We start from the raw sequence: 16,847 nt of genomic DNA on the forward strand, positions 1-16,847 counted from the left end.
TATGTTGCTGTATGTGTAACTTTTAAAATCGGTCCATAGTATCTACAGAAGTGTATAATTTTAAACTAGCCACACACAGACACACACAAAGCTTACATCTTTTTTTCTCTCTCTCTGTCTCTCTCTCGACTGAGTTTATTAAAGGCACTTTAGTCTCCTGTTCATCTGGATTAAGTTCCGGTCCTTGTGCTTGATTTTTACCAGTATTTTTGTATGTGTAGATTTTAAGTTTTCTTTTAAATTCAAAATTCTACATTGTAAAGTTTTGTGTAAAAAATTTGCCCCGAGGCTTGGTTATTTGGGCTGCATCTGAATAAGCTGCTACAAACCCCTAGAAGGACCAGGGGAGAGAGAATAGCAGTCTTCCAATATCTCAGGGGCTGCCACAAAGAAGAGGCAGTCAAGCTATTCTCCAAGGCACCTGAGGGCGGAACAAGAAGCAATGGGTGGAAACTAATCAAGGAGGGAAGCAACTTAGAACTGAGGAGAAATTTCCTGACAGTTAGAACAATTAATCAATTAATTTATTAATTAATTAAACAGAAGTTGCCTCCAGAAGTTATGAATGCCCCAACACTGGAAGTCTTTAAGAAGATCTTGGATAGCCATTTGTCTGAAACGGTATAGGGTTTCCTGCCTAGGCAGGGGGTTGGACTAGAAGACCTCCAAGGTCCCTTCCAACTCTGCTATTGTATTGTATTATTGTGTTGTGTTGTATTATTGTGTTGTATTATTGTGTTGTATTATTGTGTTGTATTATTGTGTTGTATTATTGTGTTGTATTGTGTTGTATTATTGTATTGTATTGTATTGTATTGTATTATTGTATTGTATTGTATTGTATTGTATTATTGTATTGTATTGTATTGTATTGTATTGTATTGTATTGTATTGTATTGTATTGTATTGTATTGTATTGTATTGTATTGTATTGTATTGTATTGTATTGTATTGTAAACAGAATAAAGAAATGCATAGCCTGCATTTTACTATGCCTTTTAGAGGCATAGTAAGTAAATTGGGTTTTGGCACATGGGAATAGAATCTGATGGGCAAAACCATGGAAGATCTTTTAAAGAAAGGGGAAAAAAGTGGTTGTAAGAGGTTTTATTACCATCTTGTGAGAAAAACAAGTTTCTGAAACTTAATAAAAATCATTGGTGTATGATGGGGGGAGGAAGTGGATGCAAAATTGGCATTTAAAAAAAATATGACTGTGCTCTCCAGCTAGAAAGCAGAAATCCATTTGGGTGGTGATGAACAGAAATGCTTCCCCCCCCCCCCCCAAATCCCTGCACACAGTGATTTTTCTCCTTGGCAGTTTCAAGATGGGGGGACTTCAGCTGCCCCAAATTCCCAGGCTAGCTGTTATGCCTGCAAGCCATTCTGTTCTTTTGGACTTCAGGCCGGCCACACTTTCTAGTGTGGGAAAATGGGAGGGAGGCTTATATGGAATTGGGTGATAAGTAGCCATAACAACGTTTCTTCTTAGAAAGCCAAGGTCACCCTTTGTCTCTTCAGCTGGCTGGAACTGGATGGGTGGAATCTGTCTTCATGGTAGTGGGAGATGGGACCATGGGATGGACTTGTGTGTGGGGGGGTGGGGGGCAGGATCTTGAACTTTCAACTGGGTGGGGGAAACCGGGAAGCTTTCAGATTCGGGGTTTCCCAGATGTGCCAACATGGCTCTTTTAAATAAATTGAAACTTTGAGGAATCTCTTGCTTCAGACTCTGATTTTATTTCGGACGCTATTTGAAACCCTGACACTAGCATGCTTTACAATGGGTGGACTTCAACTCCCAGAATTCCCCAGCCAGCCAGGGTCTCCCAGGGTTTTTGTTACCCCAAGGAACAACTGTATTTCAGCAGCTGCTCTCTTTCCTCCCCTTCACTTTCTCCGCTTACCTGCTTAGTAGCAGCAAAAATGACATTTTGGGCTGGGGGTGTTCCTTGGACCCTCAAGGTGGCATTAGCTGGGGAAGGAGACACGGAGCATTAAAGGAAGATGCTGAAGGGTTATGCTTCTCATACCTCTCTTTCCTTCCTTCCTTCCTTCCTTCCTTCCTTCCTTCCTTCCTTCCTTCCTTCCTTCCTTTCCTTTCCTTTCCTTTCCTTTCCTTTCTTTCTCCTCCCTCCCTTCCTTCCATCTTTCCATTTCTCTCACTTTCTTTCTCTCCCTTTCTTTTTTCTTTCTTTCTCTTTCTTTCTTTCCTTCCATCTTTCCATCTCTCTGTCTTCCTCTTCCTTCTGACTTTCTTTTTTCTTTTCTTTCTTTCTCTTTCTTTCTCTTCCTTTCTCTTTCTTTCTCTTTCTTTCCTTTCTTTCTCTTTCCTTCCTTCCATCTTTCCACCTCTCTCTTTCTCCCTCTTCTTTCTGACTTTCTTTTTTCTTTCTTTCTTTCCTTTCTTTCTTCTTTCTCTTTCTTTCCTTCCATCTTTCTGTCTTTCTTTTTTCTTTCTTTTCTCCCCTACCCACAATTATGAATGTAATGCAATTTAATTTAATTTTTACAAAATGGAGCTGGTGAGCCTATTTTATTCTATTTCCTCTTCCTTCTGACTTTCTTTTTTCTTTTCTTTCTTTCTCTTTCTTTCTCTTTCTTTCTCTTTCTTTCTCTTTCTTTCTCTTTCTTTCTCTTTCTTTCTCTTTCTTTCTCTTTCTTTCTTTCTTTCCTTTTTTTCTTTCCTTCCTTCCATCTTTCTCCCTCTCTCTTTCTCCCTCTCTCTCCCTCTTCTTTCTGACTTTCTTTTTTCTTTCTTTCTTTCTTTTTCTTTCTTTTCTTTCTCTTTCTTTCCTTTCTTTCTTCTTTTTCTTTCTTTCCTTCCATCCTTCTGTCTTTCTTTCTGTCTTTCTTTCTTTTTTTCTTTCTTTTCTCCCCTACCCACAATTATGAATGTAATGTAATTTAATTTAATTTTTACAAAATGGAGCTGGTGAGCCTGTTTTGTTCTATTTTGAGCCGGTGAGCCTATTTTGTTCTATTTCCTCTTACTTCTGACTTTCTTTTTTCTTTTCTTTCTTTCTCTTTCTTTCTTTCTCTTTCTTTCTCTTTCTTTCTCTTTCTTTCTCTTTCTTTCTCTTTCTTTCTCTTTCTTTCTCTTTCTTTCTCATTCTTTCTTTCTTTCCTTTTTTTCTCTTTCCTTCCTTCCATCTTTCTCCCTCTCTCTTTCTCCCTCTCTCTCCCTCTTCTTTCTGACTTTCTTTTTTCTTTCTTTCTTTCTTTTTCTTTCTTTTCTTTCTCTTTCTTTCCTTTCTTTCTTCTTTTTCTTTCTTTCCTTCCATCCTTCTGTCTTTCTTTCTGTCTTTCTTTCTTTTTTTCTTTCTTTTCTCCCCTACCCACAATTATGAATGTAATGTAATTTAATTTAATTTTTACAAAATGGAGCTGGTGAGCCTGTTTTGTTCTATTTTGAGACAGGCAACCTTTTGAGATACTTACCAAAGACAGCAATATCTACATTGATGTAAGCCACACTTCTCTCTTGCAATTTGCTGAAAAATTCCTACAAGTAAGAGAGAAAAAAGAGAGGAATCAGTGCCCTCCACTGTGGACTACAGTGTCCACACTCCCTTGCCATTTCACACTGGCAGGGGATGATGGTCGTGGACCGCCAAATATCCAGACGATACTAAATGATCAAGGCGGCTATTGTATAAAAGTGAAATAATACAGAAGAAACGTTTGTTTCTATGTTTCGTAGTTTGGAAGAGCTTCATAGCTCCCGTTGCCTTAAGAAAGTTCAAAACATCCTTAAAGTTTCATCTCATCCTGGGCAACCTTTTTTTTTTTTTTAACTATTACCATCCGGCAGCCGGTACAGGACAATAAAAACAAGGGCAAACAGGCTGAAAAACAGCTTCTATCCCAGAGCTGTAACTATATTGAATTCTACGGTGTAATGTAATATTAATGTGCTCTGAAGACACCGACCGGGTGCGTCTCCTCACGGCTCGGCTTTTTTACCTCGGTGTACTCGGTCGAACCGATGAGGCCGAACTCTTCGGCACCCCAGCTGCCAAAAATGAGCGTTCTTCGTGGGCGCCACTTCCCTGCGTGAGAAGAGAGAGCAAGACAACTCACAGAACTGAATTCTCAACCGCTTCGTGAGATGCGCAAGAATGGGAGTAGACTACATCCCAGTGCCTGCTCAAGATGAAGAACTACAATTCCCGTCCCAAAGGTGCTTTTTTCAAGAGGCAACTGGACTTTCTTTTGAAGACATTTCGCTTCTCATCCAAGAAGCTCCTTCAGCTTTGACTGGATGGTGGGGAGCGGAAGGATTTATACTCCTTCCAGAAAGCTGGTCATTTGCATTCTTTTTAGAGGGTCATTGAGGCCATTGGAGATTTATTTGTGTCTTCTTTAAAGACATTTCGCTTCTCATCCAAGAAGCTTCTTCAGTTCTGACTGGATGGTGGGGAATTGCAAGGATTTATCCTCCTTGCAGACAGCTGGTCTTTTGCATTCTTTTAGAGGGTCGTTGAGGCCACTTGGAGGTTTATTTGTGTCTTCTTTAAAGACATTTCACTTCTCATCCAAGAAGCTTCTTCAGCTCTGGCTGGATGGTGGGGAAGGGAAGGATTTATCCTCCTTGCAGACAGCTGGTCATTTGCATCCTTTTAGGGGGTCGTTGAGGCCACTTGGAGGTTTCTCTGTGTCCCCAGGATCCCCTGAGTGGTGCAAATGGGTGTGAAGGCCTCTTGGAACTGCTGAAAGGACTGTGTTGCAGACTGGAGGTAGATGATGTCATATCCTTCTTCCTCCTATTGAGAGGAGGCTGTTAAATTTTGACACAGGTGGCCTCTCCGACCCCTCAATCAAACCAGCTGACCTCTCTGTCCAAAATGTGGACTTTGTTCCAAAAGGAGGCAAACAGTGGTGGGATTCAGCCAGTTTGCACCACTTCGGGAGAAGCGGTTGTTAGGTTTCTGAGCACTTTGGTGATACTGGTTGTTGGAAGAAATCATTAGGGCAGAGAACTGGTTGTTAAATTATTTGAATCCCACCACTGGATGCAAAGGACCAGCATTCTGCAAGGAGTGTAAATCCTTCCATTCCCCAACACCCAGTCAGAGCTGAAGAAGCTTTTTGGATGAGAAGCGAAACGTCTTCAAAAAAAGAAAAAACAAGGGAAGTCCAGTTGCCTCCTCTCCTCTCCTCTCCATTCCTTATTCTATTCTATTCTATTCCTATTTTCTATTCTATTCTATTTTATTCCTTATTCTAGTCCTTATTTTATTCCTTATTCTATTATATTCTATTCCCTCTCCTCTCCATTCCATATTCTATTCTATTCTTTTCCTTATTCTATTCTATTCCTTATTCTATTCCATTCTATTCTATTCCCTATACTCTCCTCTCCATTCCATATTCTATTCTATTCCTATTTTCTATTCTATTCTATTCTATTCTATTCTATTTTTTCCATTCTATCCTATCCTATCTGATTCAATTCAATTCAATTCTATTGCATTCCATTCCATTATATCCTATCCTATTCTATTCTTTTCCTTATTCTATTCTATTTCTTATTCTATTCCATTCTATTCTATTCCCTATCCTCTCCTCTCCATTCCATATTCTATTCTATTCTATTCTTTTCCTTATTCTATTCTTTTCCTTATTCTATTCTATTCCTATTTTTATTCTATTGTATTCTATTCTTTTCTTTTCCTTACTCTATTCTATTCCATTCCTATTTTTTATTCCATTCTATTCTTTTCCTTATTCCTATTCTATTCTATTCCTATTTTTTATTCCATTCCATTCTATTCTATTATTTTCCTTATTCTATTCTATTCCTATTTTTTATTCTATTCTATTCTATTCTTTTCCTTATTCTATTCTATTCTATTCCCTATCCTATCCTGTATTCTATTCTATTCCATCCCATCCCATCTTTTCCATTCTGTTCTGTTCTTCCATTTCCACACCCCACACTAAAATCAAATTAGCAAATGTCCTCCTATTTATGCTTGTTCCGTGTTTTAATTATGAATTACCTTTTTTAAACCACCTTTCTCCCTCCCCTACGTGGAAACTCACCTTCCTTCACCATCTTCCCCAAAATACGTGTGATTTCAAGCATGACAGCTGTCCCACTGCTGGGGTCAATAGCTCCGTGGACCCAACTGTCCCGGTGATTCCCATAGAGGACGTACCGATCTAGAAGAGGAGGAGGAGGAGGAAACGGCTAGTAGTTGTGGAGGAAACTAAGAGAGAACTGTGGGAAGAACTTATCCATTTATATAACTCTGTTAAAAAAATATTGTATACTAATAACTGATAGCCCGGTGTTGCCTGGATATTTATTTATCCTAATCCTGCATTAGGCAGGAAAAGCCCTGATTTCAGCGACAATTAAAATTAGTTACAAATGTGCCCCCTTTTAGGGAAGGAATAAGATACCTAACCTTTGATGTTTATAATGATTTGATAGTATGGGAATATCTCGAAATGTAGTTGTATTGTTTTTTACAAGTTATGGATGTTGTATTTTCTTTTTACCAATAAAATCTTTTTTTAAAAAATAAATAAATAAATAAATAAAAATAAAACAAATGTGCCCCCTTTGAAGCATCAAAGAAAGCGATGCCACCTGGTTGAACATGGCCATACATTTGTCCTCAAAATAATCAAGGCCTTCTTGAAAATGTCAGGACCAAACGTAATTTCTAATGTTGGATTTTCCCCCCCTTACCAAAAGGAAGCAGTACTGTGAAGCCGTTACCATAGCAACTCCACTGCACTGTATAGTAGAAGCCATTTCACGGCAGTACAATAGAAGCCATTTGAAGGCACAACAGGCTGTATCTTAACAAAACACACACACACACACCGAGGGATGTTAGGGGTATTTGTTTACAGAGGGTAAGTGATCTGTGTTGACTTACAATACATGGAAAGGGAGGGAGGGAAGGGGAGGGGAGGGAGGGAAAGGGAGGGAGGGAGGAAGGGAGGATGGATGGTATGAAGGAGGGAGGAAGGAATAGCAACAGCACTTAGATTTATATCCCGCTTTACAGTGCTTTTACAGCCCTCTCTAAGCAGTTACAGAGTCAGCCTCTGTCTTGCCCCCATAACAAACTGGGTCCTCATTTTACCCACCTCAGAAGGACGGAAGATTGAGTCAACCTTGAGCCGGTCAGGATAGAACTGCTGGCAGTCAGCAGAATTAGCCTGCAATACCGCACTCTAACCACTGGGAAGGAGGGGAGCACAGGAAAGAGGAAGGGAGAATAACTCACCTGGTTCCACACTTCCTCGTATCACCCCCAGGACATTGGAAGATGGTTTAATCTCTCTCCGGTTGTAAACGCTCACCCGGACGTTGCTAGGATACAAAGAAATCTGGGTTCAATCAATCGCAATGGGACACGTGCAATTACTTTGGGGTGAGCCACTCTCACCCCATCCACTCCAGCTACTTGAGATACCCCCATTTAACTTCTCATAGGTGTAACTAAGAGACGCGGTGGCTCAGGGGCTGAGATGCTGAGCTTGTCAATCAGAAAAGTTGGCAGTCCGGCGGTTTGAATCCCTAGCGCTGCGTAACGGAGGGAGCTCCCGTGACTTGTCCCAGCTTCTGCCAACCTAGCCATTCGAAAGCAGGTAAAAAATGCAAGTAGAAAAATAGGAACCACCTTTGGTGGGAAGTTACCAGTGTTCTGTGCGCCTTCGGCATTGAGTCATGCCGGCCACATGACACGGAGACGTCTTCGGACAGCTCTGGCTCTTCGGCTTTGAAACTGAGATGAGCAGCGCCCCCTAGAGTCAGGAACGACTAGCACATATGTGCGAGGGGAACCTTTACCTTTGCCTTTTAGGTGTACAGTAATTACCTGGTGTTAGAAAAACTCCCACTGTTTCGGAATCCAGGTCCCAGGTGATATTCACAGCCCAGGGCGCCTTGCCAGGCCACTTTTGCTTTCGGTCCATCAAGGTTACTGCAAACCAAGATAGAAAGAAACCACAAAAGCTGGATTAATTCACCAAGGGGGAAAATATCCAGAAGCCACAATGGATCAGTACATTTTAGCCTTTTAGAACACGCAACATAGAAGAACAAAATTGGGAAAAAAAACCTTGGAGGTCTTCTATGTCAACCCGCTGTTCAAGTAGCAGACTCAATTTCATTCAAGGCAAATGCCCGCCCAATCTCTTCTTGAAAACCTCCAGGGATGATGCACCCACAACTTCTGCTGGCAAGCTGTTCCACTGGCTAATTGTTCTCACTGTCTGGCAATTTCTCTTTAGTTCTAGGTTGCTTCTCTCCTTGCTTAGTTTCCATCCATTGTTTCTTGTCCTGCCTTCAGGTGCTTTGCAGAATAGCTTGGCTCCCTCTTCTTTGGGGCAGCCCCTGAGATATTGGAAGACTGCAATCATGTCTCCCCTGGTCCTTCTTTTCATTCAACTAGAAAAGTGTTTCTCAACCTTAGCAACTTGAAGATGTCTGGACTTCAACTCCCAGAATTCCCCAGCCAGCGAATGCTGGCTGGGGAATTCTGGGAGTTGAAGTCCGGACATCTTCAAGTTGCCAAGGTTGAGAAACACTGAACTAGAAATATCCAGTTCCTGCAACTTTTTTTTTATGTTTTAGCCTCCAATCATCTAATCATCTTGGTTGTTTCTCCCTGCACTCTTTCCAGAGTCTCAACATCTTTTTATAATACGGTGACCAAAACTGGCTGCAATATTCTAAGTACGGTCCTACTAAGGCTTTATAAAGGGGACAATAAAACTTCACGTGATTTTGATTTGATGCCTCTGTTTATACAACCAAGGTTTGTATTAGGTTTTTCGGCTGGTGGCTCATATTTAAGTGATTGTCCACTCGGGCTTCAAAATCCCTCTGGCAGTTGCTACTATTGAGCCAACTTTCACCTAATCTGTACCTGTATATTTGTTTTTTGTCGCCGAAATGTAAAACCTTACTTTAAGCCCTGTGGACTCCATCTCCCAGAATTAACCAGCCAGCCAGGCTTAATTACAGAAACAGATTAACAGAGTTGGAAGGGACCTTGTAGGTCATCAACCCCACTTCCAAGCAGGAGACCCTACACCAGAGGTGGGTTCCTACCAGTTCGCACCTATTCGGTAGAACCAGTTCGTCAAATCTACCGGACCGGTTAGAAGAGGCTCCACCAGTGGACCTGGAAAGCAGGCCACATCTACAGAAGAGGTTCCAAAAATTTTTGAAACCCACCATTGCTAAAGGGTTAGGGGTGCAAGGATCTTGTAACTTGACAGCTTTAAGACTTGCATGCTTCAATGCCAGACTTCCTGAGCCAACGTGACTGGATGAGTTGAAGTCCACAAGTCTTAAAGCTGTCAGGTTTGAAGACCCCTAGTTTTTTTTTCTAAAGGGTTAGGATCTTGTAACTTGACAGCTTTAAGACTTGCATGCTTCAATGCCAGAGTTTCTGAATAGCTACTTGGACCGACCTAAGTACTAATTCATAATTTCATATCCGGTCACATGGGTGGCAAGCCACTCCCACAAAGGAGGCCACACCCACAGAGTAGGTTCGAACAATTTTTGAAACCCACCACTGCCCTACACCATTTCTGACAGATGGCAGTCCAGTTTCTTCTTGAAAGCCTCCAGAGATGAAGCTCCCACTACTTCTGTCCCATGGGTTGATTGTTCTCCCTGTCAGGAAATTCCTCCTTATTTCCAGGTTGAATCTCTCCTTGGTCAGTTTCCATCCATTCTTCCTTCTCTGGCCTTCAGGTGCTTTGGAGAATAGCTTGACGCCCTTCCTCTTCTCTGTGGCAGCCCCTCAAGACTGCTCGCCTTCCCCAGCCAGCCAGGCTCAATTACAGATTCAGATTAACAGAGTTGGAAGGGACCTTGTAAGTCATCTAGTCCTCCCGCCCAAGCAGGAGACCCTTCACCATTTCTGACAGATGGCAGTCCATTCTCTTCTTGAAAACTTCCAGGGATGAAGCTCCCACAACTTCTGAAGGCAACTTCTGTTCCATGGGTTGATTGTTCCTTGTCTGGCCTTCGGGTGCCTTGGAGAATATCTTGACCCCCTAACTCCTCTCTGTGGCAGCTCCTCAAATATTGGAAGATGCTCTCCTTCTCTTCCCTAAACTAGCCATGCCCAGTTCCTGCAATCATTCATCATATGTTTGAGCCTCCAGTCCCCTCATCATCCTGGTTGCTCTTCTCTGCACCCTTTCTAGAGTCTCAACATCCTTTTTATGGTAAGGGGACCAAAATTCTGGGCGTTGAAGTCCACACGCCTTAAGGTTGTCAAGTTTGGGGACCCCCTTACATAACCCATCTGGGTTCTGCCTATGAAGGGCTTCCGTGTATTTGATTTGATACCCACCAGATCAGCACCTTGGCATCCTCAAAGCCGATGGGTTGGACGGGGATTGTGGAAATCCCAGAGATCTGATCTTCGGGAATCCGGTAGGTGAAATCTGAATATTGAAAGGAGAAAGGGGGACAGAAGATAAACGGCCAAAAGTTGGGGGCGTTTGGGAAGGCAGCAAGAACTGAGCTGCAGGAAAAGATTAAAGAACTGCACAGGAAGAAAGGTTGGGGGTGGATGGCAAACAGCCCCCCCTCACAATACTGGTGGATCACAAGTCCCCAACTTGTACAGGCAGCTGGAACAGAATAGAATAGAATAATTCTGAATAGAATTAGAATTAATAGGAAGGGATGGGATAGAATAAAGAATAGAATAGAACAGAACAGAATAGAATGGAATAACTCTGAATAGAATTAGAATTAGTAGGATAGGATAGAATGGGATGGGGATAGAATAGAAAATAGAATAGAATAATTCTGAATAGAATTAGAATTAATAGGATGGGATGGGATAGAATAGAATAGAATAGAATAATTCTGAATAGAATTAGAATGAATAGGATGGGATAGGATAGGATAGAATAGAATAGAATAGAAAATAGAATAGAATAGAATAGAATCAGAATAGAATCAGAATAGAAAAGAAAAGGATAGAATAGGATAGGATAAGATAAATAATAGATAGAATAGAAAATAGAATAATAGAAAAGAATAGAATCAGAAAAGAAAAGAATAGAATAGAATAATTCTGAACAGAATTAGAATTAATAGGATAGGATAGGGCAGTGTTTTTCAACCTTTTTTGTGCAAAGGCACACTTTTTTCATGAAAAAATCACGAGGCACACCACCATTAGAAAATGTTAAAAAAATTTAACTCTGTGCCTATATTGACTATATATAAAGTGTTTTTCCCACGGCACACCTTACACTATGTCACGGCACACTAGTGTGCCACGGCACAGTGGTTGAAAAACACTGGGATAGGGAATAGAATAGAATAGAATCAGAATAAAATCAGAATAGAAAAGAATAGGATAGAATAGGATAGGATAAATAATAGAATAGAATAGAATAATTCTGAATAGAATTAGAATTGGTAGGATAGGATAATCCACCAGTTAATGCTATTTTCCATTCTACAATCAATATAGCCTAATATGTTTCCAATTAGCTGTCAGAAGGCACAATGAAAACTGGCAAAAAAACAGTCACAAGGCTTCCCTTCAGAAGTTGTGGTTGCCCCATCACTGGAGGCTTTTAAGAAGAGATTAGTCTTTCATGGTATAGACTCTCCTGCTTGAGCAGAGGGTTGGACTACATGACCTCCAAGGTCCCTTCCAAGTTATTTTAAATATTTTCAATGACCCCAAATGAGCTTTTCAGGTGGTCCTTCCTCAGACCATCTCCTGAATCCTAAACCACCCCATTATCATTCTCCACCCTAACAGGAGGATTATCAGATTCACAGAGTTGGAAGGGACCTTGTAGGTTATCTAATCCAGCCCCCCACCCAAGCAGGAGACCCTACACCCTTTCTGACAGAGGGCAGTCCAGTCTCTTCTTGAAAGCCTCCAGTGATGAAGCTCCCACAACTTCCGAAGGCAACTTCTGTTCCTTCGGTTGATGGTTCTCCCTGTCCTTATGTCCAGGTTGAATCTCTCCTTGGTCAGTTTCCACCCATTCTTCCTTCTCTGGCCTTCAGGTGCTTTGGAAAATAGCTTGACCCCCCTCCTCCTCTCTGTGGCAGCCCCTCAAATATTGGAAGATGCTCTCCTGTCTCCCCTGGTCCTTCCCTTCCCTAGACCAGCCAGGCCCAGTTCCTGCAACCGTTCATCGGATGTTTGAGCCTCCAGTCCCTTCATCATCCTGGTTGCTCTTCTCTGCACTCTTTCTAGAGTCTCAACATCCTTTTTAGAGTGTGGGGACCAAAACTGGTTGCAGGATTCTAGGTGTGGCCTTACTAAGGCTTTATAGAGTGGTATTAAAACCTCCCTTGATCTTGATTGTATCCATCTTTCAATGTAATTTAGGATTGCGTTGGCTTTTTTGGCTGCTGCTGCACACTACTGGCTCATATTTAACTGGTTGTCCACTAAGAGGAGAGGGCTCAAAGCCCACCATCTGATCTCCAAAGAGACTCTCTTTATGCTTCCTCTTACTTTTGGCAGGAAAATAGGGCGTCAGAAGGTCTCCGAATCCGGTTTTGAAAGAGCCTCTCTCTACACCAGAGCCGGGCATGTACCACGAATGAGGATAGGTTTCTGTGGGTGAAGATTTCCCATCGTTGATGTCTGCAGGATCTGTGTACACCACCACACCAATTACGCCAAATTTTGCCCCGTTGATTGCCTGGAGACAGAAGGGAAAAATTTATCAAATCGATTGATTGATTGATTGATTGATTGATTGATTGTCCAACATGTACAAGATAGCAGTTATAAGTATAAACATGGACATAAACAGAGGAAATGGGTACAAATAAATGCAGACAGTAGGACAGGGACGGAAGGCATGCTGGTGCGCTTATGCACGCCCCCTTTACGGACCTCTTAGGAATGGGGGGAGGTCTACGGTGGACAGTTTGAGGTTGAAGCTGTGGGGGGTTTGAGGATATAACAACGGAGTCAGGTAGAGCATTCCAGGCGTTGACCACTCTGTTGCTAAAGTCGCATTTTCTGCAATCGAACGGTTTGGAGCGGTTTATCTTGAGTTTGCATCTGCTGTTTGCCCAGATATTATTGTGGTTGAAGCTGAAGTAGTCGTTGAAAGGTAGGATGTTGTAGCAGACAATTTTGTGTATTATGCTTAGGTTAGATGGTAGATGGCGTAGTTCCAGATTATCCAAGCCCAAAATTTCGAGCCTGGTGGCATAAGGGATTCTGTTGTGAACGGAAGAGTGAAGGACTCTTCTCGTGAAATACCTCTGGACCAGTGGCGGGTTGCAAATATTTTTACTACCGGTTCAGGGCCTCCCACCACCGCTACTATTGGTTCGGCCGAACCAGGCCAAACCGGGAGCGATCCACCATTGCTCTGGACTCATTCGATCGCATTAATGTCCAATATACTTTGTGGATTCCCGGCAGACGAGCTGTATTCGAGGATTGGTCTGGCAAAGGTTTCGTATGCCTTAATTAGCAGTGCAATGTTACTGGAGAAGAAGCTTCGCAAAATTAGGTTAACAACTCCTAATGCCTTTTTGGCAATGCCTACTTGGGGTTCAGATCGTTTGAGATGAGAACTCCCAGGTCCTTGGCAGAATGAGGGTCATCTACGAGGTCGTTTCCACCCATCTTACATTTGTAATTAAATCAGGATTTAATTCCAGACTGGGGTAAGGTTTGTATCTTAATACCAAAGTTTCTCCAAAAGAATAGAGGTAGTCCTTGACTTACAACCACAATTTAGCCCCAAGTGTCTGTTGCTTGGGCCACAGGCGAGGTGGCGCAGTGGTTAAATGCAGCACTGCAGGCTACTTCAGCTGACTGCAGTTCTGGAGTTCGGCTGTTCAAATCTCACCGGCTCAGAGTTGACTCAGCCTTCCATCCTTCCGAGGTGGGTAAAATGAGGACCCGGATTGTTGTTGGGGGCAAAAGGCTGACTCTGTAAACCGCTTAGAGGGGGCTGAAAGCCCTATGAAGCGGTATATAAGTCTAACTGCTATTGCTATTGCTATTGCTAAGCGAGACAGTTATTCGTTGAGTTTTGCTCCATTTTACAACCTTTCTTGCCCTAGTTGTTAAGTGAATCACTGCATTTGTTAAGCCCGTACAACAGTTGTTAACTGAACCTGGTTTTCCCCCTTGACTTTGCTTGTCAGGAAATAAATTACCTCAGGACGTGGCAACCGTCATAAAACTGAGTCAGCAGCCAAGTGTCTGAATTTGGATCACATGACCATGGCAGATGATAATGCCATGGTTGTAAGTGTGAAAACTAGTCACAAATGATTGCTAAACGAACTTGTTGTAAGTCGAGGACTACCGGTATACAAATCAGAGTTTTCCTTTTAGGTTTAATGGACAAGGAACTTGGAACAAAAATCTGGGTCTTTGTTGTCATGCATATCGACAGCAGCAAGAATGCAAAAATGAACAGATGCAACAAATTCCCACTATAGAAGAATAGCAGGAAAAAGTGACAGAAATGGCCGAATTTAATCTTGTATTCCAAAGTACAAAGTTGAGGATGTAACAATATTACATTTATGCTACTGCAACTGAAAAGAATTGAACATTAATGCTATTTTTTTCTCCCACCCCCCTTTATCTCACACCAGTGGTGAGTTGCTAACCAGTTTGCTCGGGCACGCAACACTTCTTCTGCGCATGCACAGAAGCTTCTGGGCACATGGGCGGAGCCTCCCATCGCCACCACTAGCGGTTCGACCGAACTGGGCTGAACGGGGAGCAACCCACCTCTGTCTCACAATTCTTTCTTCCCCTTCCTGCTCTCTTTCTTTTCAACGTATATTTTATTCCTTAATAAAGAGGTTTAATTAAAAAAAAATAGATAGTAATAATTAAAGAAATCTGGATTTAATTCCTTCCACTGACTGTTAACCAATGGTGATGAATTTTCTTTTAAAAATGTAAATCGAGCATGAGAGCTAAATATATATTTTTAAAAGGTATTAAAAAAGTGATCTCCAAGGTTTTTCGCCGCAGGAATAAGTACAAATATGTTTCAGTCTCTCTCTAGTTATTTCATATGACTCTTTTTTCTATCATCTATTCTAGCTAATCATCAAAACCATATATCACAACCTCAGTTTTACACAAAATCCATCAGAGGCTCGTACTCAACAATAAACAATAAACATAGATGGTGACTTTTCTCCAATTAACGAAGTCAATTTATTCATCCAAGCAAAATCTGTCAACATCATCAGTTTTTATCTTCTCATCTCTGGGCAGGCAATAATCTCGTTTCTGTGATCATATTTTTAAATGGCTTTTAAGTGGCTTTTTTTTCCTGTTTATTCATTAACCTTATAAGAAAAGCTATCGCCAACTTTGGTCAATCATTACCATTTATTAGAACCAAAATATTCTAAAACATTCCTTCCCCCAATTTTTATTTCAATGATAGCCCAGCATAAAATACAACCAATGAAAATCACAGCAATTGCAATAAATCCATATAAAGAATACTTATATGAAGTAAAAAAATAACTCAAAGTTAAGATTGCTAATCTATGTAATATAAAAATGGCCGTGTGTGTGTGTGTGTGTAAGCATAATTCTGGAACGCCTCAAGCAATTTCAACCAAACTTGGTACACAGATGGTTTACTCTGTGGAGACAAATATTGTGAGGGTAAGACACCCCTAACACCCCTCGGTGTCTGTGTTCTGTTAAGATACAGCCTGTTGTGCCTTAAAATGGCTTCTACTGTACTGCTGTAAAATGGCTTCTACTGGAGTTGCCATGGTAATGGTTTCATGGTACTCCACAAGGGGGCTCCCTCTGTTAATGGGGAAAATGCAACATTAGAAATTTCATTTGGTCTGGACATTTTCCCCCTATAAATAAATACCAGGGCAACACCGAGTTATCGGCTAGTACACTATAAAGTTAAAATAATAAAATATATAATAAAATTATATAGAACATTATATTGCATTGCATTGCATTGCAGTGTAGTGCATTGCATTCTATTATTTTATTCTATTCTTATCTTATCTTATCTTATCTTATCATATTATATTTACATTACTATTGCCTGTTATATTATAATTATAATACATAACATATATTATATTGATAGATAAATATGTATAATGTAATTATATATGAATCAATTTCGTTGTATTTAAGTACAATGACAATAAAGATTATACTTACAACATTCTAAAAATGGGCAGAACATATTCAGAGAATCCAGATATCTTCAAGCGTGCTACAAAATACTGAGGGACACAACCACACACAGCCCCTCTGAACTCCAATGTCTTCCAGGCATGTGGGACTACAACTCCCATCACTCTCAGCAAGGCTGGGAGTAACAGACAGTTGCAAGCACCTTGGGAGCCAGAGACAGACAGCGGTCCCAGCAACTGCCTTAAATCACGTCCAGGGAATGTTACTCATGTTGACACAACATGCAAAAAAATCAGTTCGGGACTTCTGTCACGTGAGGCTCAATTAAAGTGGTTAATAGTGATCACAGGGCTTTTTTTGCATCTGTAGCCATCATACGTTGGAAAACCTGGCTTAGTTTATTGATTGTTGGACTATACAGCCTCTCTAATAAGTTAGCTTAACCAACTTGGTAGTTCTCAACCTTGACCACATTAAACTTGGAATGGTTGAATAATTGGCAACTCCAAATCTCAACCAACAAATGCTCTGTCTTACTACACATTGGCACTAAAAATCAGAACACCAAATACAAGCTAGGTGGATATGATCTCGTAGACGACCCTCACTCTGCCAAGGACCTAGGAGTCCTCATCTCAAACGATCTGAGCCCCAGAGCTCGCTGTAACAGCATTGCCCAAGAGGCATTAAGAG

At 41.2% G+C, this 16,847-nt stretch overlaps 1 protein-coding gene across 1 annotated transcript in view; it reads right to left on the bottom strand.

The window, feature by feature from the left end:
- The window catches only part of NAALADL1 (N-acetylated alpha-linked acidic dipeptidase like 1), a 43,917-nt gene that overhangs the window by 13,115 nt on the left and 13,955 nt on the right, over nt 1-16,847 (bottom strand). The window contains exons 5-12 of the mRNA XM_087705368.1: nt 12,492-12,681; nt 10,344-10,437; nt 7,845-7,949; nt 7,251-7,336; nt 6,049-6,168; nt 3,967-4,052; nt 3,442-3,505; nt 1,908-1,975 (exon numbers count right to left, since the gene is read on the bottom strand). Of these exons, the coding sequence (XP_087561494.1) occupies nt 1,908-1,975; nt 3,442-3,505; nt 3,967-4,052; nt 6,049-6,168; nt 7,251-7,336; nt 7,845-7,949; nt 10,344-10,437; nt 12,492-12,681 (813 nt within the window). The remainder of the gene's footprint in view (nt 1-1,907; nt 1,976-3,441; nt 3,506-3,966; nt 4,053-6,048; nt 6,169-7,250; nt 7,337-7,844; nt 7,950-10,343; nt 10,438-12,491; nt 12,682-16,847) is intronic.

The sequence above is a fragment of the Thamnophis sirtalis genome, unplaced genomic scaffold (assembly GCF_051295495.1).
Source record: "Thamnophis sirtalis isolate CommonGarterSnake01/CBP01778 unplaced genomic scaffold, rThaSir2_p1.2 scaffold_2, whole genome shotgun sequence".
NCBI classification, from domain to species: Eukaryota; Metazoa; Chordata; class Lepidosauria; order Squamata; family Natricidae; genus Thamnophis; species Thamnophis sirtalis.